At 53.8% G+C, this 21,524-nt stretch overlaps 2 protein-coding genes across 2 annotated transcripts; one reads left to right on the top strand and one right to left on the bottom strand.

Moving 5' to 3' along the window:
- Positions 1-736: 736 nt before the first annotated feature.
- Ftl (ferritin light chain) lies at positions 737-2,537 on the top strand. Its single transcript, XM_028859182.1, has 4 exons — positions 737-1,057; positions 1,337-1,483; positions 1,926-2,051; positions 2,195-2,537. Exons 1-4 carry the CDS (start codon positions 956-958, stop codon positions 2,387-2,389), a joined length of 570 nt encoding a protein of 189 aa, XP_028715015.1. The 5' UTR covers positions 737-955; the 3' UTR covers positions 2,390-2,537.
- Positions 2,538-3,708: 1,171 nt separating this feature from the next.
- Positions 3,709-21,423, bottom strand: Gys1 (glycogen synthase 1). The gene is made up of 16 exons (XM_028859147.2): positions 21,093-21,423; positions 19,418-19,599; positions 17,653-17,844; positions 16,537-16,722; positions 16,144-16,288; positions 14,230-14,347; positions 13,746-13,866; positions 13,058-13,164; positions 11,662-11,721; positions 11,493-11,571; positions 9,333-9,446; positions 8,606-8,732; positions 6,000-6,095; positions 5,745-5,908; positions 5,384-5,464; positions 3,709-5,254 (listed from the first exon to the last, which is right to left on the bottom strand). The coding sequence occupies exons 1-16, from the start codon at positions 21,208-21,210 to the stop codon at positions 4,928-4,930; spliced, it is 2,217 nt and encodes a 738-aa protein (XP_028714980.1). The 5' UTR covers positions 21,211-21,423; the 3' UTR covers positions 3,709-4,927.
- Positions 21,424-21,524: the final 101 nt, after the last annotated feature.

Raw genomic sequence — 21,524 nt, 5'->3', positions numbered from 1 at the left:
GCCTGTGCTAGGGACCTGGCGTGCATCGAGTGTTTGAAGACGATCTGTTCTGGGTCTGCAGGTCCTGTTCTCGGGATTTCTCCAGCTCCAGAAGAGCGAGCTGCAAGCACGCCCCGGGACCGGGCGAGGCCGCCCAGGAACCCCCCCCCCCCCCCCGCCGCCCATCACACCTCAGTTTCTAGAAAAGCAGCCCCCGCCCCCCCACAGCACCACGTGACCCAGGCGGCCAGGCTGGCCGGGGCTCCCGAGGTCCGTGCGCCTAAGGTCTAAGCACGCTCTCCGCCCTGAAGACTACCTAGAGGCTTCCAGACTCCCCCAGAAGGTTCCAGAAAAAACAAAACGGCGACGTTCCCATCGCGAGCCCTAGGACCCCGGGTGCCCCCTCCATACCCAGCATCCCCGTGAGGCCCTTCGTGGCGGGGCAGTGCTCGGCGTCGCGGTACAGCACCCCGCCCACCCCGGCCCGTCCCCAGGCTTGGTTTGTGTGTGTGTGTAAGACCCCCCGAAGGACCCCAAAGTGATCGCGACCCCCGCCCCGCCCCCAGCCTCCATTTCGCAAGGGCCTCGCGCTCCGGGCGCGTGACTTCCCCTCACGGGGGGGAGGGTGGGGCCGAGGGTCTCCTCGGCTCAGGATTGGTCAGGTGCCGCGCGCCAGCTCCGCCTCCCACGGCCGCCGATTGGCTGATCCCTGCTCTCGGCCGCCCCGCCCCCCGGGGGTCCGCATCCTATAAAAGGAGCCGCGCGCGCCTGGGCCGGGCAGCGCCCGGAGATCCCGAGTCTGTGTCTTGCTTCAACAGTGTTTGGACGGAGCAGACCCGGGGCCTCCCTTTGTTAGCGCCCAGCCGCCTCCCAGTGTCTCCAGTCGCAGCCTCCGGGACCATCTCCGCGCCGCCGTCGGCCCCCAGGACCCGCCAGCACCGTCTCTCCGCGGTCAGCTCCATCCTGCGCATCAGCCATGAGCTCCCAGGTCCGTCAGAACTATTCCACCGAAGTGGAGGCTGCCGTGAACCGCCTGGTCAACTTGCACCTGCGGGCCTCCTACACCTACCTCTCTCTGGTGAGTCGCCCGGGCTTGCCCTCCGTGCCGGCCCTCGCCCGCCCCGCGGCGCATGCGCGGCCTCCTTTGTTCCACGGAGGGCGGAGACCTCGCGCTCCGGCCTCGCCCCCTCGCACCCCTTGTTTTCACACCGTGTGCACTGTGCCTGGAACGCTCGGTGCAGGCCGGGCTGCTGCCTTCGGAATCGCAGATCGACCCGCCCCGCCCCGCCCCTGCGTGTTAAAGGCGCGTGCCGCCGCGCGCGTCCCGCTAACTCGGCTGTGATATTCCTCCCCGCAGGGCTACTATTTCGACCGGGATGACCTGGCTCTGGAGGGTGTCGGCCACTTCTTCCGCGAACTGGCCGAGAAGAAGCGCGAGGCCGCCGAGCGGCTGCTCAAGATGCAGAACGAACGCGGAGGCCGCGCGCTCTTCCAGGACGTGCAGGTGAGGGCAGCGGCGGACTTGGCACTCCAGCGAGCATGCCGCGCATGGGATCGATCGCACCGGGGCCGGGCGGCCGGGAGGTTGCCCTCCGTTCTTGAGGGGTGTGTGTTGGGGGACGACAGGGTGTCACAAGCCAGGTCACCACGTGGGCGCCTGGGGCATGTGGGTAGAGGCAACCAAATGCGGGAAATGCAGGAAAAGTTTAGAACGCGGGACTGCTGCGACCTGGGGGAGGCAGGCTCTTAGTTTGTAGCCCTACCTTAATTGGCCAGGTTGAAGATCTGCCTGTCCTGCCTCCCAAACCCCTCGGTGGTGGGATTAAAGGCGTGGGCCGTAATGTTTCCCCGCTGGACCTTCCCTTCCCTGTGCACTCGGTTTTGTCCTTGGCTGAGGAGTGTGTAAGGCAGATTCTGAGACATTGTGATTGTCTTCTGCTGTGTAGAAGCCTTCCCAAGATGAGTGGGGTAAATCCCTGGAGGCCATGGAAGTTGCCTTGGTCCTGGAGAAGAGCCTGAACCAGGCCCTCTTGGATCTTCATGCCCTGGCTTCTGCTCGCACAGATCCTCACGTAAGTCCTTGTCAATCCTTTTTCCCTTCTTTGACAAGACCGCTGCTGCTGTGTGGCTTTGAACTCCCAGTAACACTCCACCTGCCTCCAGCTCACACCTGCCTCTGGCGACTGGGTGTCTGATGTCTCTTCTTCCTTTGCAGCTCTGTGACTTCCTGGAAAGCCACTTCCTGGATGAGGAGGTGAAGCTCATCAAGAAGATGGGCAACCACCTGACCAACCTCCGCAGGGTGACTGGGCTGCAGCCGGGACAGACCGCTGTGCCAGCACAGACCGCTGTGCCCCCGCCATCTCTGGGCGAGTACCTCTTCGAGAGGCTCACTCTCAAGCATGACTAGGAGGCCTCACCTTCCATGGGGCTCCCTCCTCTGCTCTGCACCAGCCAGTCTCAGGACCTTCACCCCAACCTCTAGGCAGCTTTGTTAACCGCTCTGGAGCCCCTCCCAAGTCTGGGACCAAGTGAAAATAAAGCATTTTGAAATAGCAGCTGGTGATTTTTCTGTTTCTGTGAGGGTGTCACCGGGGAAAGAAAAGGTCGGCCCTGGTCTTGTTTCCTGTGGGAACCCACATGTGTTGGTGGAATCTTCACCCACAAGGTGAAGGTCCTGGGAGTCTGCTGCAGTCCTGGGTTTCTTGTTACTAACCCTCAAGGAGCTACAAAGCTAATACAAGTTGCCTGGCTTCTGCGAAGTGTCCGTGCAAGGCATGCTGGAGGGTGGGGCAGCTAGGGTCACAGGGTGTCCACTGACTGCTGACCTACAGGCCTGGCAGCACGCGGGAGTCATGTGGATCTTGAGGCCAGCCTGGGCTACAGAGGGAGTTCCATGAAAGGTGCCAAACTACACAGAAACCCTGTCTCAAAACCAAAACAGGATGTGAAACTTGGTACCGCTGCCCAAACATGGGAAGCACAGGACAATGCTGTGTCAGCTCAGACCCTTTAACACACGGGGCTGTATGAAACCACAGCATTGCACTGTGGTAGACTCAGGATTCTGAGGTAAGCAGTCACGTGAGCAGGAAAGTGACCCCAATACAACTACAGTCTTGTGATCTGGTCACCTCACCCTCAGTAGTAGACATTAGAGGACTCAGCCATGCACAGGGCAACGAAGCTGATGGCCATGGCCTGGGAACCTGCCTACAGCAGATGTGATGTCCGGGAGGAAAGGGCCAGTATTCCTGAGAAATTGAAGTCACTGGCCCAAGTCCTGGGAGCGGAACCTAGGTTCTCGCCTGTTGGGCTGACTTCCTGCTTAGCCACACCCCTAGGCCGCTTCCCACTGTTGGAGACCGAGTCTTGCCAAACTGCCCAAGCTGGCACTGGGAATTCATTCCCTCTACAGTCAGGGAGGCTCTGCACTCAGATCCTCCGCTGTGTACACCAGTGACTTCCACGTCACCGCTTCCCACCTCAGGTCACCGAAGCATCTTCCACTGGCATCTCTAATCTGTTCCTGTTTCCTGAGGAACAGCACTGGCATCTCAGAACAGTACCCAAAGCTTTCCACAGATGACTGGGGGCAGGCTAGAGCACAACTAAACCAAGAGGAAGCTGGGACTCCTGGTATTGTAGTGCCAGCTCTTGAGAGGCTGAAGGCAGGACTGCTGGGAATTTGAGCCACCCCGGGGTCACCAATCAAGAGTCCGTGTCCAGTTACACTTGCAACTTAAATACAGGTATATTTTTTTCATCTCTAGACACACTCCAATCACACACCTTCTGCCCTCCCCCTCCAGACGCAAACCAAGAAAGGCCTCAGGCCAGACAAGCACGTGAGGGACACGTGAGGGGCCCGCCCATTCACAGGAGCGGGGCAGGACAAGCTTGCAGGCAGAAAGGCCTCGAGGTACCTGTGGGGCTTCAAGCAGCCAGTTGGCTCCTTATTTCTAGATCAGGAAAGGGGACTGGGGTGCAGCACAGTGACAAGACTCCTGCTTTGGCCACTGGGAGTCAGAGTCCAGTTGTTTCACAGTAGGCTGGGCAGTTGTGGGGTCGACAGCCATTCTGTCCTCAACAGAGGCATTTCCTGGAGGGGACACCGGACCAAGGGGAAGAATAACCTGTGGTCCAACTCTGCATGCTCCCTTGAAGAAATGAACATGACATCCGGGGAGACCAGCCTTGCAGCCTGTCTGGGTTGTTGTGGCTTGAAATGGAGGACCATAAACATTCTCACCTTTGCTTTGCTGGATTTTGAGACAGCCTTTCTTGTTGCCCAACCTAGCCATGAACTAACTCCCTATGTAGCAGATGACCTGAAACTCCTGGCCATTATACCTCTACCTACTGAGTGCTGGAATTACAGATGTGCACCACCACACCAGGTTTAGGGGTGCTGGAGCTAAATCCCAGGGCTTCGGGCATGCTAGGCAAGCACTGACAACTGAGCTACCTTTCCGGCCCCATACACAACTATGTTAATCCCTGAGGTGTCCTAACTCTGAACTTGGCTGTCCCAGTTGCAGGGAGGCCACACAGATTCTAACAGGAGGTGGTTCTCAGGGCAGGCCTGCGATGGCATCCTCTGTATGGCTGTAGGATCGAACAAAGCCGCAGCCTGGAAAACAATACACCAGCTGTCCTATAACCTCTGGCATGGAAGAACAAAGGCAGATTGCTGGCCTCTGGGACCCAATCTAAGCCTGGAGACTCCAGGCTAGAGCATAAAGAATGTGTTCTGCAATTCGAGAAAGGCACAGCGGAGTGGAGTGTGGGGACTCCAAGATCGGAGCCGAAGGGCTGGAGTGTCTGAACTGGGCTATGGACCACACTGGCAGGGGTCCCACTGGGTCTGGAGTGGTGCTCGGCACCCTCCCATCTGTCTAGGCCCCCAGGAGGGACGCAGGACAGGCAGGGAGCCGGGGAGAGAGGCTTAGTTGCGCTCCTCGCCCACGGAACTGGTCGGACTCAGGGGCTCGGAGGGCGTGCTGAGTGAGCTGGAGGGTCCAGTATCCACTGAGTTGCTTCTCTTGCTTCCGCCAGTGGAGGACGAACAGGAGGCCCGGCGTGGCCACTCTGGGGCTCGGATGTTGCGGCGGTCCTTGGCAGCCTCTTCTTCCTCATCATAGCGCTCACCGTCTTCCCCCAGGGGTCCATCCCGGGGCTCTTCCTCATCCTCACTCTGGTGTGGGCTGGAGTGTCGGGACAGTGAGGGCGATGGCGGCACGGAGGCTGGCCGTGGGTAACGGTACCCCTGGGTCTGCATGCCCCGGAGCGGGCACAAAACAGAGGGCATGGACGCCACCTAAGTCCCTAGAGGTGTCCACCAACCAACCGCCAGTCCCAAATCAGCCCGTCCCTGCCCAGCATTGGTACCCGCTTCACTTACCGCATCTACCTCATGGGGCTCATAGGTGAAATGATCTGGAAAGGCCTTGGCCAGAGCCATGTGGCGTGCAGACATGTAGTACTAGGCAGAAAGACGGGCAAAACGTGTCAAGGACAGGTTACACTCAAGCGAGTGGCAGATAAATCCCAGCCACTTTTCCAGACAGGGTTTCTCTGTGTCGTTTTGGTGCCTGTCCTGGATCTCGCTCTGTAGACCAGGCTGGCCTCGAACTCATGGAGATCCACCTGCCTCTGCCTCCTGAGTGCTGGGATTGATTAAAGGCGTGCGCCACCACACCCGTCCATCTCTAGCCTCTTAAGACTACAGAACCAGAGACTAAGGAAAGGGACGTGGGTCATACCCGGCCTAGGTACTTCCAATCCAACAGGTCTGACAGCCGCTCTGTGCGGTTCCGCTGGATGATGCGCTGTCGCCGGCTCTGCTGACAGAAGCTGTAGAGGAAGGAGGTGAGCTGCGAGCAGGAATCGTCCAGGCTGCGGAACCTCCGATCCAGAATGTATATGCCTACAGAGGCAGAGATCACGGTTTGTTAAAAAAAAAAAAAAGGTCTGAATTGTGGGCCAGGCCCCCCATGCTGTCTTCCGTTTGCACTGACCATAAGCTGAGGGATCTGCGATGTGTTCCTCCATAAAGCAGCCAAAGCCAGAGAGGTTGGTGGAGATGCTGGGGATGCCCATGACGGTGCACTCCGCTGTAGGGCCAAGAATGGGAAATGCAAACTCAACGGGTCTCTCCAGCCTGCCCCGCAAGAGATGCCTCTACACTGCCACCTGCTGGTAACTGAGCCAAGTGTATTCCCACTGCGCCCGCCAGGGTGCTGAGGGCCTCCCACATTTCTAGAAGAGAAGCTAAGAGACTCAGAAAAGCGGATCTGCTATAAAGTCCGTGATGAAGAGGATATTTATTTATGGAACACTAGTGCTGGGCTCACATAAAGAACGTTACTTAACCGCGGGGCAGTGGTGGCGCACGGCTTTAATCCCAGCACTCGGGAGGCAGAGGCAGGCCTGGTCTACAGGGAGAGTTCCAGGGCAGCTCGGACTGTTACACAGAGAAACCCTGTCTCAAAATAGATAGATGATAGATAGATAGATGATAGATAGATAGATAGATAGATAGATAGATAGATAGATAGATAGATAGGTGATAGATAGATAGATAGATGATAGATAGATAGATAGATAGATAGGACTTGACTTAACCACAACGACATTAAGATACAGAGTGTGTGTGTATGTGTGTGTGTGTGTGTGTGTGTGTGTGTGTGTGTATGTGTGTGTCAGAGTATAAGCTTTGGATTATCACATGGTCATAGTCAGGCTGGTAGTTGTTTTGAATTTTTTTTATTTTTTATGTATTTTGCCCACATGTATGCAGTGCCTGCAGAGGCCAAAAGAAAATGTTGGATCCCCTGGAACTAGAGTTAGCAGCCATGTGGGTGCTAGGAATTGAATCTAACTCCTCTATTTTATTTTATTTTTGGTTTTCTCAAGACAGGAACTCACTATGTAGATCAGGCTGTCCTCAAACTCACAGAGATATGCTTTCTGCCCCCGAGTGCTGGGATTACATACATCACTACTTCCTGGCTTGGTCAGTGTTCTTAATTGATGAGCCATCTCTCCAGGTCCTATTGTTTGAGACAGGGTTTCGTGTAGCCCAGGATGGCCCTGATTTCACTAGGTAGCCAAGGATGACCTTGAACTCCTAATCCTCCTGCCTCTGCATCCCATTAGTTAGCATTACAGGTATACATGCTAGCTGCTGGTTAGTGGTTTGCTTTTGAGGGTCTTACTGTGGAGCCCAGGCAGGCCTTGAAATGATGACTCTCCTGCCTCAGTTTCCCCAGTGTGCTACCACACCCAGCTCACAGTCTGTTTCCACTAGAGGTAAGAAAAGATCTCAGAGTGAGATATAATGGCAGTCAGTGATCCCAAGGCTCAGGAGCTAAGGCAAGGACTGCCATGAGTTCAAGCCTAGGCAACAGAGAGCCCATGATAGAACAATGCTCTCCAGGCATAACAACCATTATCATCTTCACTAGTGCAATGTGATGACTTTCAAGACCCGGCCTGCTGATGCGCCCCCACAGAAGGAGGGGGTGGGGCATTACACCTCTCTGGAGATTCTAGCCACTCCTGCCAACATCTCCTCCCAGATCTATGGAATCCTGCTCCGGCTTTCCTTGGTCTTGTGGTCTTAGGAGGTCCTACAGCATGGAGATGGGCCTCCATCTCTGCAGTCCCGGAGATGGGTGAGACTTACTCTGTGATATACCTGCTTTAGAGCTGCCCACACACCTTTGAGTAACCCTCACCCAAGCTCTGTGAGGAAGAGAAATAATAATTCACTGTGTATGTGTGAGAGAGACAGATACACAGCCACAGACAGCCACAGAAACAAACGCACGCGCGCGCACGCACACATGCACGCATGCACGCACGCACGCACGCACGCACGCAGATTTGATGAACATGCCTATAATACACTAAAAAGATAGAGGTAGGAAGGTCAAGAGTTCAAGGCCATCCTCAGATACATGTGAGCTCGAGGCCAGCCTGGTCTACAGAGTGAGATCCAGGATAGGCACCAAAACTACACAGAGAAAGCCTGTCTCGAAAAAACCAAACCAAACCAAAAAATAAATAAATAAATAAACAAGAAAACCCCATAGTCTTCCCCAATGAGGGATAATTATACCCAAGCAATCCCAACTCAGAGCTCAGGGCCCTGAGAGGTGTGGAGAGGAAGTTAAAAGGCGTTGGGGACCAGGGCAGGAAGTCCACTGGTAGAATGCTTGCCTAGCAAGCACAAAGCCCTAGTTCTGACAGCCACCACTGCAAAAACAGGACGCAGTGGTGCAGGCTGGTAATGCCAGCACTCTGGAAGTGGAAGCAAGACGATCAGGAGTTCAGGACCAGCCTGGGCCGCACAGCAAGGCTGTGAGCACTGGGAACAGTCTTGCTCATCGGCAGCTCGTGGAGCTGAGGGATCACACACCCGCAAACTGGAGACGAGGTTATTAGTGACAACCAGTGAACGCCAGTGGTCTAGGCCTGAGCCCGCCGACTTCTGTGTCTCAACAATGCACATGGGGACAGCATGGGCTGTTACCATCGACCCTCAACGGAGGGGGGGCCATGTTGCAGGATCACTCCAGAACGATCCCATCGTTCTGCCACCCCTCATGTCTGTACTCACCGGGCGTGTAGCCCCAGGGCTCATAGTAGGAGGGGAAGACCCCAAGGTGACAGCCACGGACAAACTCTTCATAGTCCACTGGGAGGAGAGGGCTTGTGGAAGAGAGGAACTCTGGGTGAAAAATCACCTGGCAATGGAAGAAAAGGGCTTAGCTACTTCCTAAACACCCAGAGTAGCCCAGAGAGGGGACACTACTCTAAACACACACAGCAAAGTGGACAACAAGCCCAAGACTTCACCTTAATTCAGTTGGCCTCAGAAGTCAGGGTTCTTTCTAAATAGTGCATATGGTGGTTTGAAAGAAAATGGCCCCCATAGCTCATAGGGAGCGGCACTACTAGGAGGTGTGGCCTTGTCGGAGTGGGTGTGGCCTGGTTGGAGGAAGTGTGTCACTGGGGGCAGGCTTTGAGATCTCAGCTCAAGCCAGGCTAGTGGCTCACTGTCTCTTCCTGCTGCCTGTGGATCCAGATGTAGAACTCTCATCTACCTCTCCAGCGCCATGTCTGCCTGCATGGCTCTATGATTCCCACTGTGATGATAACGGACTAAACCCCTGAACTGTAAGCCGGCCCAATTAAATGTTCTCCTTCACAAGAGTTCCTGTGGTCATGGTGTCTCTTCACAGCACAGTTGATGAAGTACGGAGATAAGAAGCACGATGCCCAAGGAATAACCCTTCCCCTGGCACCCCACCCATCACCCGACGCGAGCATGGGCCGGGCCTCACCTTCACACGATCAGCACTGCTGTTGAAAAGGCCAATTCGGCGAATGGTGGTCAGGATGGGGTCCGAGGAGTCATCGAGCATGTTGTGGGTGCACACCGGGGGGAAAGACTGCCGCTGTAGAAATCACAAGTGTGTGTGGGGGGGGGGGGGGGGGGTCAAGGGAGAGACAGGCCATTTGCTACTTGCTCCTGGGCCATGACGACACCAGGGATCTGAAGACGCTACCAACAGAGGTCAACAAATTCCAGACTAGAACCCAGCCTTTTCCTTGTAACTATTTTTGAGCAAAAACAAAATGACAAAAAATCCAGCTAAACCGAGACAGAGCTGGTGTTAAGGCACTCCGCAGATTATGAGAAAGTGTCTGTATTCTGTTATACACCTTTGTCTGTCCTTAAAGGAACCCCAAGGAACCTTGATAAGATGGACGCAACCACGGGACTTTACCACCATCTTGGTTGATGTGACCATGTAACATAAACCATGATGGCTAATCCCAGCACTTGGGAGGCAGAGGCAGGCGGATCTCTGTGAGTTCGAGGCCAGCCTGGGCTACCAAGTGAGTTCCAGGAAAGGCGCAAAGCTACACAGAGAAACCCTGTCTCGGAGAAAAAAAAAACCATGATGGCAGCAGAATGCTGGCCCTGCCCTCCCCGCCCCCAAAAAAAAGGAAACCCCAAGGAAATTTCGATGCTCCCAGTCAAGCAGTCAAGTGGATCACTTCTCTGTCTCTTGGCTAAGATCCAGTGAGGCAGTCAAGTGGACCATTGTGTCCATTTGAGAGCAAGGTGGAAGGCAGCTGGGAGTTGTAGTTTTCTTATGAAAATTCATCCCCCGCCCCCAGGAGTCACAGCTGCAACACAAAGATAGATTGACAGGAAACCCGAGACCTTTCTACCCTGAAGAGTTCTTTGCAACTGTTACATCATCTCATTAAAGGGCATACACATTGGCGGTGTATGAGGGCCACACACTCCAACTCCAAGCAGCCCCATGTTAGCATGTATGAAGCAGCTGCCTCACTTCAGAAATATTTTATCCAAAAGTGCATCCTACCTCAGTAGTGCATGTTAGCTGCCTAGATCCCCAAACTCAGCCTCACCAATGCTGACTATAGGCACCAAAGTCCCTTGACCCCTGGAAATGAAAGAACTCTAACTCCCAGAAGGCTCGGGAGCAAAGGAAGTCAGTCAATATAGTGCAAAATGAAGTTCTCATTTTGTGGGCCACATCTTCCTAATGTTTCCCATCCATTTAATTCCAACCCGAGGAATCAGAGGGTTCTGTGGGAAATAAGACACAGCCACATGGTGATGCATGCCTTTAATACTAGCACTCCAAAGGTAGAAACAGGCAGATCTCTGAGTTTGGGGCCAGCCTGGTCTATACAGAGAGATCCAGGATAGCCCAGGGCTAAGCAGAGAAAACTACTCTTCAAAAACAAAACAAAATCCACCACCAATACCACCAACAAAAGTTTCTCTTGGGCTATTTCAGCCTACTAAACAGCCCTTCCTTTCCACCTGTCTCTGATCTAACAAGAGCCATGACTAACAGATAAAAGCTTTTGGGATGTATCAACTTAGCGAAACCCCAGTTTTCACCAGCTAAGACTAGAAATGTCACCGACAGCACCCTTGGTCTACGATGTCCCCTTTGCTGCACCCCTCTCAACCTGGTGTCTCCACCAATGCATTAAAAAAATACCTTTCATTATTACTTCCTTTGTTCTGTTATCATAAAAAGTCAAAAAAATTGTTACTATGCTGGTACATGGTGTTCCAGGTGACCTGAGTCTGTGTTCCTGGTCCATGGTCATGCTTGGCTCCAGGATAAACTCTGTCTGTCTCTGTCTCTTTTTTGGTTTTTGGAGACAGTGTTTTCTCTAGCTGTCCTGGAACCTACTCTGTAGACGAACCTGCCTCTACCTCCTGAGTGCTGGGATTAAAGGTGTGCGCCACCACCACTGGGCCAGAACAAACACCCTCGTTCCCTTGGATGTGGAGGTTTATGTTTCAACACTGACATTTCTGTTGACCTCAGAACCGGACCCTTTATAAAGGGCCACCCAGAAAACAGAACTCCCAGAAACCTTTGAGGCAAGAGGCCCCAGGAAATGCTGGGAAGGGCCAGCCCTCTTCTCAGGGGTACTGACCATACCTGAGTGGCAAAGATGGCTCTCTTCATCATAGTGAAGTCCTCCTTGTCCAGCATCTTGTTCATGTCTGGGAGGTTCCCCCTGCAAGGGGACGGGGACACATTTGAGAGTCAAGTGATGGAACAGGTCAGGTTACCAGTAAAGGGAAGAGAGCCAGGGCTGGGCACTCACACTAGTAAGGATTCGTAAAGCTTCCTCCCGAATTTCTCCTTAACTGTATTGGCTGTGTCCCTGGAGGGGAGAGAGAAAAAATACCACGTACACACCAGCTACTATTTACTGTCAGGCTTTGGAGCAACAGAGAAACTGAGGTCTGGGTAGAGAAGCCATGCCCTGGGGGGCTTCAAATTGGAGGAAGGGGCCTGGAGAATGCTTGAGTTCCTTGAGATGTGTCACCGAGGACAGGTGGCCTTTCCTCTCTGGCTTCAGTGACTCATCTATGAGATGAGTGTAAAAATAGCATCAACCTCAGGAGTTGCAGAGAGCCTGAGAGGTCAAGAGAAAGCCCAGCCACGGAGCCTTCCAGAATGTCAGCTATTATTAGGATTCGCATGAATCTTGGACAGTGACACTAGGCCCTGTTTTATAAACAAGAGGAATAATATTCTGAGAGAGGAACATCTTGGCACACACGCTCGGAAAAGACTATCACCCTACTCTCTCGTGACTTACACCCTCCCAGGGCTGCAGCCCACGTCCTCGTGGGACACGCTGACCCAGCCAGCCTGGACCCCTCTCCTCATTCCCCTCTTTCCTCTCCCCTGGAAGCCTGGCGCTCAGTATGACCTTGGCCCTCTGACCCTCCTGCCTGTCCTTCCCGGTACTCCGCTAACTGAGCTGCATTCCTACCTCTTCCTCGCTTCTCAAACATGCTTAGACGCCGGGCGGTGGTGGCGCACGCCTTTAATCCCAGCACTCGGGAGGCAGAGCCAGGCGGATCTCTGTGAGTTCGAGGCCAGCCTGGGCTACCAAGTGAGCTCCAGGAAAGGCGCAAAGCTACACAGAGAAACCCTGTCTCGAAAAAACCAAAAAAAAAAAAAAAAAAAAAAAAAGATCTTTTTTGCCGGGCGGTGGTGGCGCACGCCTTTAATCCCAGCACTCAAGAGGCAGAGGCAGGTGGATCTCTATGAGTTCGAGGCCAGCCTGGTCTACAAAGAGAGTTCCAGGAAAGGCGCAAAACTACAGAGAAACACTGTCTCGAAAAACAAAAAACAAAAAACAAAAAAAAAAAAAAAACATGCTTAGAACAGTGCCCACCACATGTAGATATTCGGAGACTGGTGGACAATGAATGACGGCTTCCAGAGGGCGGGAAACGGGCTCAGTGAGCACGCAGTGGCTCGGCTGAATAACAAGGAGGGCCACAGCTGGGGGCAGGGCAGAAACTTTACTGTGGACGATCTGCCCCGTCATGGGCTCACACCTGTCCAGCCAGGCCACATGCTTTCAGTGCTGACGTCACTAGGAATGGGTGTGGCATCCTGATCGTGTCAGAGATAACCACGAAGAGATAAGCCCAGGGACACAGTAGGTATGGACCCACAGGGTCTGGCCAAGGACGGCTCACCACAGCTGTTTGCGCACGGCTTGGCCCTTCAGGGTTTCCACGTTGAAGTTGTTGGTCCGGGCCGGCATGATGAAGAAGGCAACGACGGTTTGCTCACTGCCATTCACCTGGGACAAGGAGCAGAGGGATGTCAGGATGCTGGACTCAACCATGCCATCGCTGCTAGGAATTATGGGACTTCAGATTTCCTTTTTTTTTTTTAAATAACAATATAGGAGATTAAAATCAAATTTTCCTGCATAGGTAGGTGCTTTAACCACTGAGCCACACTCCCAGCCCCTCACTGGGGGATTCTAGGCAGGGGCTCTATCACTGAGCCACACCCCAGCCCCTCACTGGGGGATTCTAGGCAGGGGCTCTACCACTGAGCCACACTCCCAGCCTTGTTTTTATTTTGATACAGGGTCTCAAAACTGCCCAGGTTGATCTTGAACTCATTCTGTAAAAAAGAGCTGACCTTGAATTTTTGATCCTTCTGCTTCAGGCCCCCCTCGCCGCCCCACCCCCATCCCAGGTACTAAGATAATAGGCATGTGCCACCAGACCTGATTTCTGATCTTTCTGGTTCCTATGCTCTGCTCCTACCCAAGGGTCTCCATAATCACCTGGTAGGTCTCTGCTCTCCCCGGCTCCCTGGCTAGGCACACATTTTTCTCCTCTTGCTCCCCCTCCATGGACCAGGCCTTACTCTGAGCAGATAGTTGAGCCGGGCCAAGGCTTCCAGGAACACATCAGCTCCCTTGTTGGAGAACTCGTAGCGGCCAGCAATAAAGAAATACAAAGTCTTATCTAAGTTGAAGTCCAGGTGCCTAAAAATCAGCCACAGGAAGAGTGAGCTCCCAACCCTGCTCTGAAAACTACAGACCCCAGAAGCCACGGGGCTAAAGCATTTTTTACAATGCGCAGGTAACAGAGGAATACATGCAAGTCGTAGGATTTTCTCCTTAGATGGGTATTTATTTAATACCCACCTCATAGCTCTAGATATCAAGAATGTAATGGAGAACATAGCTGTCCCAGGACTGAAGGACCAAGGAATTCAAACCTTCACCCTCTCCCTGAGATGTGGGAGTCTCCTTTCCTCAGAGCTAGGGTCCTGAGTCCAACCCTCCTCCATCAGATCCAGGAGTCTCAACCCCTGGTCTCCTCTCTTAGCCACCTGGTTCACATACCCATAAAAATGGCCACGCACAAACTCCTGGATTCGGGCTTTGCTCTGAGCATGAAGGTTCTGGAACTCGTGCATAGCAGAGAACTTCTTCACGTTCAACCCATTAGGGGTCACAATATCTAGGATTCGGGGAGAAGGGCCATGTTTCATTCTTCATTCTGATCAAAGTCAATGATGCCTATGGGCAGCGAAAGCAACTTCCCGTCCCCACGCCCCTTTGTGAGCTCAGCTCCGTGGGACTGATTCAGCTCTGACACTTGACCCTTCTTCACTTTTTATTTTATTTTTTGGATTTATTCCTTTTATTTTGCCTGCTTGTACAGCTGTGCACCACATGTGTCTGCTGCCTACTAAGGCCAGAAGAGGGTGTCAGATCTGGAAGTGGAATTACAGACGGTTGTAAGCCACCATGTGGGTGCTGGAGATTGAACCTGGGTCCTCCAGATGAGTAACCAGTGTCCATATACTTGGGGGAACGCACACATGCACACAGACACACAATTGAATAAAAAAATAAATGTTTTTAAAAACTCTATGCAGGGAGGAAATGGCTGAGCCCCTAAAGGAAGCATGAAGATAGACAGTGTATTGTGGCCAAGCGTGAGGGAGCGTGCTAATAATCCCAACACTGTGGAAACTGAGGCACTTCAGTAACTAAACCCGCAGTTTAAGACTACCCCAGAGAGCCGGGCAGTGGTGGCGCACGCCTTTAATCCCAGCACTTGGAGGCAGAGGCAGGTGGATCTCTGTGAGTTCGAGGCCAGCCTGGACTACAAAGCAAGTTCCAGGAGAGAAACCCTGTCTCGAAAAACCAAAAAAGAAAAAAAAAAAAAAAAAAAAAAAAAGACTACCCCAGAGTACATAAGTGAGACCTTGGCTGAAGAAAGAAAAAAAGAGAAAGAGAAGGTATATCTTGGGAGAAGTGGACCGGTGGTATTTTTAGATCCTGTTTCAGAGTGGGAGAAGGACAGATGAAAAGCCACACCTCCCAGAGTCCCTGAGTACACCAGATCCCCACGTGGTCATCCATCTGTAGGGGCTGAGGTACTGACAGTTATGCTTGTGAAAATACTAACTTAACATTTTATAAAAAAGAAGTCCTAAATCAAACCCACAGCATTCAGTGAAAGCTGGGCACGGTTAAGTATGCCCGTAACCCCGGCACCCCGGCACTGGGGATGGGGTCGATCCCGGGAGCTTAAATAGCCTCAGCAAAACGGAAAACTCCAGGTTCAATGAGAGACCCCGCCTTATTAAAGCTGTGGAGAGGAAGGGTTCAGAGGCCAGGCCAGCTTACAGCTCCTGTAGCAGCTACCTTGGGTGGTTAACAGAGCCTGTAACTCCATCTGAAGGTCAGGACCCAAGTCCTCTTCTACGCTCCGTGAACACACACATGCACACACACATGCACACGTGGGTGCACATACCCTCCCCCATATATACATAAGTAAAAATAACATAAACCTCTAAAAAATAGGCAGATAGTCACAGAGAGGAAACCCGCCATTCTCCTCGGGTATCGACAAATACATGCATAGAAATATAAACTGGTGTGTGTGCGCGCACGCACACTTACAACAAACCAACAGATAAAGCACAAGCCACATCAGGACCTAGGGCAAAGCAGAGGAGCCCGCGGGGCAGGAGGCGCAAACCTGGTCCCAACCTTACTTCATTCAAAAATAAAGCCCACAGTATTTGCACTTCTCTCAGAAGATCGGCACATACTGGCCACTTGTGAAATGAGAGAAAAAGAAACTATAGCCCCTATCATCCTTCAGGACCCAGAGCCAGCCAGCTTCATTTACAAGTTGCCATCTCAACCCGGGACTTAGGGGAGTTGATGTTCTATTCTCTGTGGCTTGGCGTGTTCCCCTACCTCATCCACGTGGAGGGACCACAGCTCAGACCCTACCTGGCTTCCTCTTGAGGAGGTGCTGAGCCTCAATGGCGGTGATCTGGGACACGGTGGTGAAGACGTGAGCACAGTGGGCAGCCGCGCGCTCCATGCAGTAGCGGTGATAGATCTGCCTCTCGCCTGCTTCTTTGTCCACATTGAACTGGGCAGGAAGGGAGGGAAGTCAGGGTAGAGGACTGGGTGAGCCTCAGGACTGCACTAAGGTCCTGAGGGAGACAGGGACTGGCAGCTGGACTCTGAGAATAGGGTTTGGGGGGGGGGGGACGACCGTGCAGGGTCTGCCCTGTGTCTGATGGCGGGAGCCTGGGAGCCTGGGCTCTATGGAGCGTGACTCTCTGCCAGAGCTTTGGGCTGTCATGCAATCCTGTGTTTCCCATGCTTCCAGCTCACATTCTCCAGGTTGTTGTAGAAGTCCACGGCACCAGCACACAGATAGCGGCCCAGCAGTGTGGCGTGGGTGGTGAAGATGGTCGCCACTGGCAATCGCCGGGCACGGCACAGACACAGGCCAACGCCTGCCAACCATTCATGGAAGTGGGCAACCACGTACGGCTTCTCTTCGCTCTGGGCCAGGAACTATGGGGAAAGAGGGACAGGGTCACTGTGTTTCCACATGGCACAGAGGAACCAGCAATCCCCAGCACAGAGGGAAGGAGGAGGAATCAGGGGAGAGGTGACCGCTGACACTATGCTCACAGCAGGCAGCATTTACAGAGACAAGGGATTAAACTCAAGTTAGGTCAACCGGCTGTCCTCATCCCCAGAAATTGTTTGTTTGTTTACCAATGTCTGAATCCTGGCAAGGTGGAACTGGAAGGACCAATATGTCCGTGTCCCTAAGTCCTGCTCACAATTCCAGGACACTTGGTATTTCAATCAGGGGTAGTAAATTTTATGGGTAAAAAACAGGACCAAAACGTCCAGAATTCTTTGAATCAAGTAGCTCCTGTTTGTCCTAGGGCATTGTAGCTAAGTTTCCTAAAACACCAGACTGGCCTCGAACTTGCAGAGATCCACCTGCCTCTGCCCTCAAGTGCTGACATTAAAGGCGTGCGCCACCACCGCCCCGGCTAGTTTCCTAAAACTTTTAAAAACCCTAGGACAGGGGAGTGGTGGAGGAGCCCAGATTCCTGGTTCTGAAACCAACTCAAGATCCGTTAGCATCAAGAGTCCCCTCCAAGTGCTCAGATGCACTCCATATCAACTAGAGAGTAACTCCCAGAATTCCTGTGAACCAGCCTGTACTGACAGGACTCCCTGGAGGCTTGGTGTGTTTACACCCGGAAGATCAGAGAAAATGAAGCTGAGGTTGGCTCTTCTGGTCTCTGAGAAAGAAGCTAGACTCCTGGGCATCATGTCCCCCAAACCAGAGTCGACCCTTGGATTACAAACCCACAATTCCACGAATGCCCAGGGGAAGCCCACCCTCTGGCCCAAGAGGGAAGGAGGAGAGTGTGAAGTCTGGGTAGAGAACACCGGTGAGGTGGGGTCTGTAGCAGGGCCTACCTCACCCAGGAACCAGGTGGTGAGGAAGCCAAACAGGACAGCGTCATTGGCCTCACGGTCGTACCAGGGCACCCCGATGTTGCAGGTGTCCCAAAGCTCACCCTTCCAGCGCTCCAGGGCCCAGGCTGAGGCCCCCACATCCAGGAGCACCACTAGGGGCCCCCCCTCGATCAGCCAACGCCCAAAGTATACCTGGGAGAGAGGCAGAGGGAGGTTCCGACAAGCCAGCCTCAGGTCTCACCCACCGCCTTATTCCCGAGCCTGGTCCCCGAGCTCAGCCAGCTCACGCTCCCTCACCTCACTGTACCCGACATAATTGCAGCCCGCCACTTTCTCCTCGTTCTCCTGCTTTGTAATCTGTAGTCACACATCTAACAACTTTCCTACCCATTGCCACGTTCCTAAAACTCGATGTCCCTCTGTCCCAACCCAGCTTGGTCCTGCCAGAGTCTCACTGGGGAACCCCTCCCCCCCCCCAGCTGTTGTCTGCCCTTTTGCTGGGAGGGGTCTATTATTAGGAACAGCTGCCCTGGGGGAGGGATGTGGCCGCTCTGGGGTCCCGTAGGGACATGGTCTGGCCCGACTGGATGCTGGAGCCCACCCCGCCCTGCACCTGTCTGTCTTCCAGTCCCTAATTTTGTGACTTCCGCCTCTCATGGCCTCTCCCCGGAGGACAGACACACCTCTTTAGGCTTTCTCCTTCTTCTCACCTGCCCTCCCTTTGTTTCTCTCTCTCTCTCTCTCTCTCTCTCTCTCTCTCTCTCTCTCTCTCTTTTTTGATTTTTCAGGACAGGGTTTCTCTGTGCAGCTTTGCGCCTGTCCTGGATCTCGCTCTGTAGACCAGGCTGGCCTCAAACTCACAAAGATCCACCTGCCTCTGCCTCCCAAGTGCTGGGATTAAAGGCATGAGCCACTGCTGCCCTTGTTTTTCTCTTTACGGCCCTCATCTTTCTTTCCTTTTTGTTTTTCAGGACAGGGTTTCTCTGTGTAGCTTTGGAGCCTGTCCTGGAACTCTCCCTGTAGACCAGGCTGGCCTCGAACTCACAGAGATCCTCCTGAGTGCTTCTCTTAAGAGTGAACACAGGGGCCGGGCGGTGGTGGCACACACCTGTAATCCCAGCACTCAGGAGGCAGAGCCAGGCGGATCTCTGAGTTCGAGGCCAGCCTGGGCTACAGAGTGAGTTCCAGGAAAGGCGCAAAGCTACACAGAGAAACCCTGTCTCAAAAAAAAAAAAAAAAAAAAAAAAAAAAGAGTGAACACAGAGACCTGCTCTAGGCAGGGGAATCTATCACTGAGTCACACCCCTTGCCTTCTATCATTAGTTCCCGGATGGGCTCCATCAGACTCTATCCCTCTCTCCTCTCTTCATCAATAGTCCGTCTTTTTGCCCATCTGGCTGTTGTTCTTTATTTTATTCATTTATTTCGAGACAGTCTCTTGTTATGGTCCCGAGTGCTGGGGTCACACCTAACACCTGGCTCTGGCTCTCCTGCTGTCTAGCTCCAGCTTGTTTCTACCCTGTGGGTCTGAGCAGCTTAAATCCACCTGCATCCATCTTTTCACAGACATCTGGTGCCCATCTGGGCCTTCTTCACCAGATCCCATACCTGTCCATCACTTTTCTTCCCTAGGTCTGCTGGGAAAGCGCTACCCACTGTATCCATGCCTTCCGGTTCCCATTCTACTCTCTGTTGCTAGGCCCCTGCTGGCAGGTCATGTCCGTCCATTCCGTCCCCCCCCCCACTCCCGTAGGCTGTGTCCCACCTTACAGCCCTTGCTGTTCATGGAGTCCAGAGTCCTCTTCAGCTCAGGCGTTGGGGGCTCCAGTAGCTCCACCTGGGTCCTCACACCCTGCTCCGTGTATGGTCCCACAAGGTAGTAGTTGTCACCCCACTCATCCCCTGTCACCTTCGCCTTCGTCTGCAGCACAGTGTAGATGCCGCCCACTGTGGGCCAAAGTGCAAAGGACAGACAACCCCACCATTGGTCCACAGCTCTGAGACCTGCCTGCGGGGTGACGGGACAGAAGACCAGGAGCCCATGCTTGGGAATCAGGAGGTAGGGGCTGGGGCTTGCTTGGGTCATGGACATCGGACCGGACCGGAGGGCAGCCCTCCTGGGTCTAGTGGAGAAAGGATGTCCAGGGAGGAACAGGCTCCAGTTAGAATCATGGTCCTGGGACAGGAAGGGCTCCTAGTCTGAGGGAATTAGGAGCTGGGAGAACAAGGATCAGAGACCCATGTTCGCTCTCTGTTGTTGTTTTTATTTGTTTGTTTTAATTTGTTTTTTCAAGACAGGGCTTCTCTTGTAGTTTTGGTGCCTGTCCTGGTTCTCGCTCTGTAGACCATGCTGGCCTCGAACTCACAGAGATCCACCTGCCTCTGCCTCCTGAGTGCTGGGATTAAAGGCGTGCACCACCACCGCCTTGCTAAGACCCAGGTTCTAAACTCCCAACTTTCAGATGCACTGGGAAGAATGGTATATGGCCCCATTTAGCTTCCCAGTTACCTAAAGGAACCTGGAATTAACATTCCTCACCTCCAGGGGCCTTGACTAGGCTCACTCAGGGCTGGGCCCTGCCCCTCCTGTGACCCCACCTCAGATTTAGGAATCTGGGTCTTCAGCTTCTTTATCTGGAACCAGCACCCTGGCAGTACTGCCAACTCCCACCATGCTCGGAAACTCAGTCTTTTTCTCCCCCAAGATTCAGAAAACGAAACCCTCAGACCCACACAGCCCAGCTCCTGGGGATTCCAACCCAGCCTCCTCACCAGCAAGCAGGTAGTGGTCCTAGACCCCATACACAAAACTGGGGACTGTGGGTTCCTCCCATCCCAGCATGCAAGTGACCTGGGCCCTAAGGAGACACCTCTCCTCTTAGAAAGCCATGGCTCAGGCCCTGGGCTCCTTCACAGCTCGGCATTCAAGTTCCCAACTCTTTCCTACCTTGGACCTAAGAATTCTAGCCTCCCCGCTCCCCCCATCTTTACACTACAGTGGTCTGGTCCGCCATGCTCCCTGAAGAAGTCATGAATCCCAACTTTTAGGAGCAGCTCTTTCTAGTCCACAGTCACATGCTCTGGACCGTAGACCCGAAAGCTCCAATGTCCCCCAGGGTTACATGCATCAGCTCTTCCCCTTTTAGATCCCAGGTCTCTCGGCCCTCGAAAACCTCCCTTCAAGACCCAGGAATCTTTCTCTGAGTGCCTTCTCCCCTAGATCGCAGGACCTGAAACCTCCTTCCATCTTAAGAGTAGTCTCTTGTCCCTTCCCCCCAGGGCCTAGGACGCCTACTCAGAGAAGGACACAGAAGTCACAGGCGCTTTTCACAGGACCCAAGCGTCCCCCCACGGTAGCTCTGTGTCCGTATGAATCAGAGTTTTGGGGCCCCATCCTCGACTGCCCTTCTCGGTCAAGGGACCGAGGCTAGCGTTCTCACCCTTGTTGGCCACCTCCCAGGCCACCTCGAAAAGCACTGTGTTCTCCGGGTCGAACTCATCTTCCCAGTCTTCCAGTCCTGGGAGCGAGGACATAGAGAGACTGCGGCTGAGAGGCATGGCTGCTGCGAGCGGGGCACTTCGAGCACCAAAAATGGAAACCAGAGAGACCAGCTGGAGATGGACCAGAGTTGGTGTCCGGCCGGGTTAGCGGGTGTCCCACGGGAAGCTTGCAAAGCACTCCGCTTCCTATTGCACGACCGCACCCCCGCCGCGGAGCGCTCCTACTCAGGTAGGCAGCGCGGCGACACTGAGTGGGGCGGACAGCTGCAGTGACGCCTTGCGGCCGCCAGGAGGCGCTGCCCGCCCTGCTGGTCTAGCACGATTGGTCCGCGTCTGGGGGACGGGGGCTGCGGCGTCTTCCTATTGGCGGA

Source organism: Peromyscus leucopus, chromosome 1 (genome assembly GCF_004664715.2).
Source record: "Peromyscus leucopus breed LL Stock chromosome 1, UCI_PerLeu_2.1, whole genome shotgun sequence".
In the NCBI taxonomy this organism is placed as follows: Eukaryota; Metazoa; Chordata; class Mammalia; order Rodentia; family Cricetidae; genus Peromyscus; species Peromyscus leucopus.
This window is presented reverse-complemented; position numbering and strand designations above follow the sequence as displayed.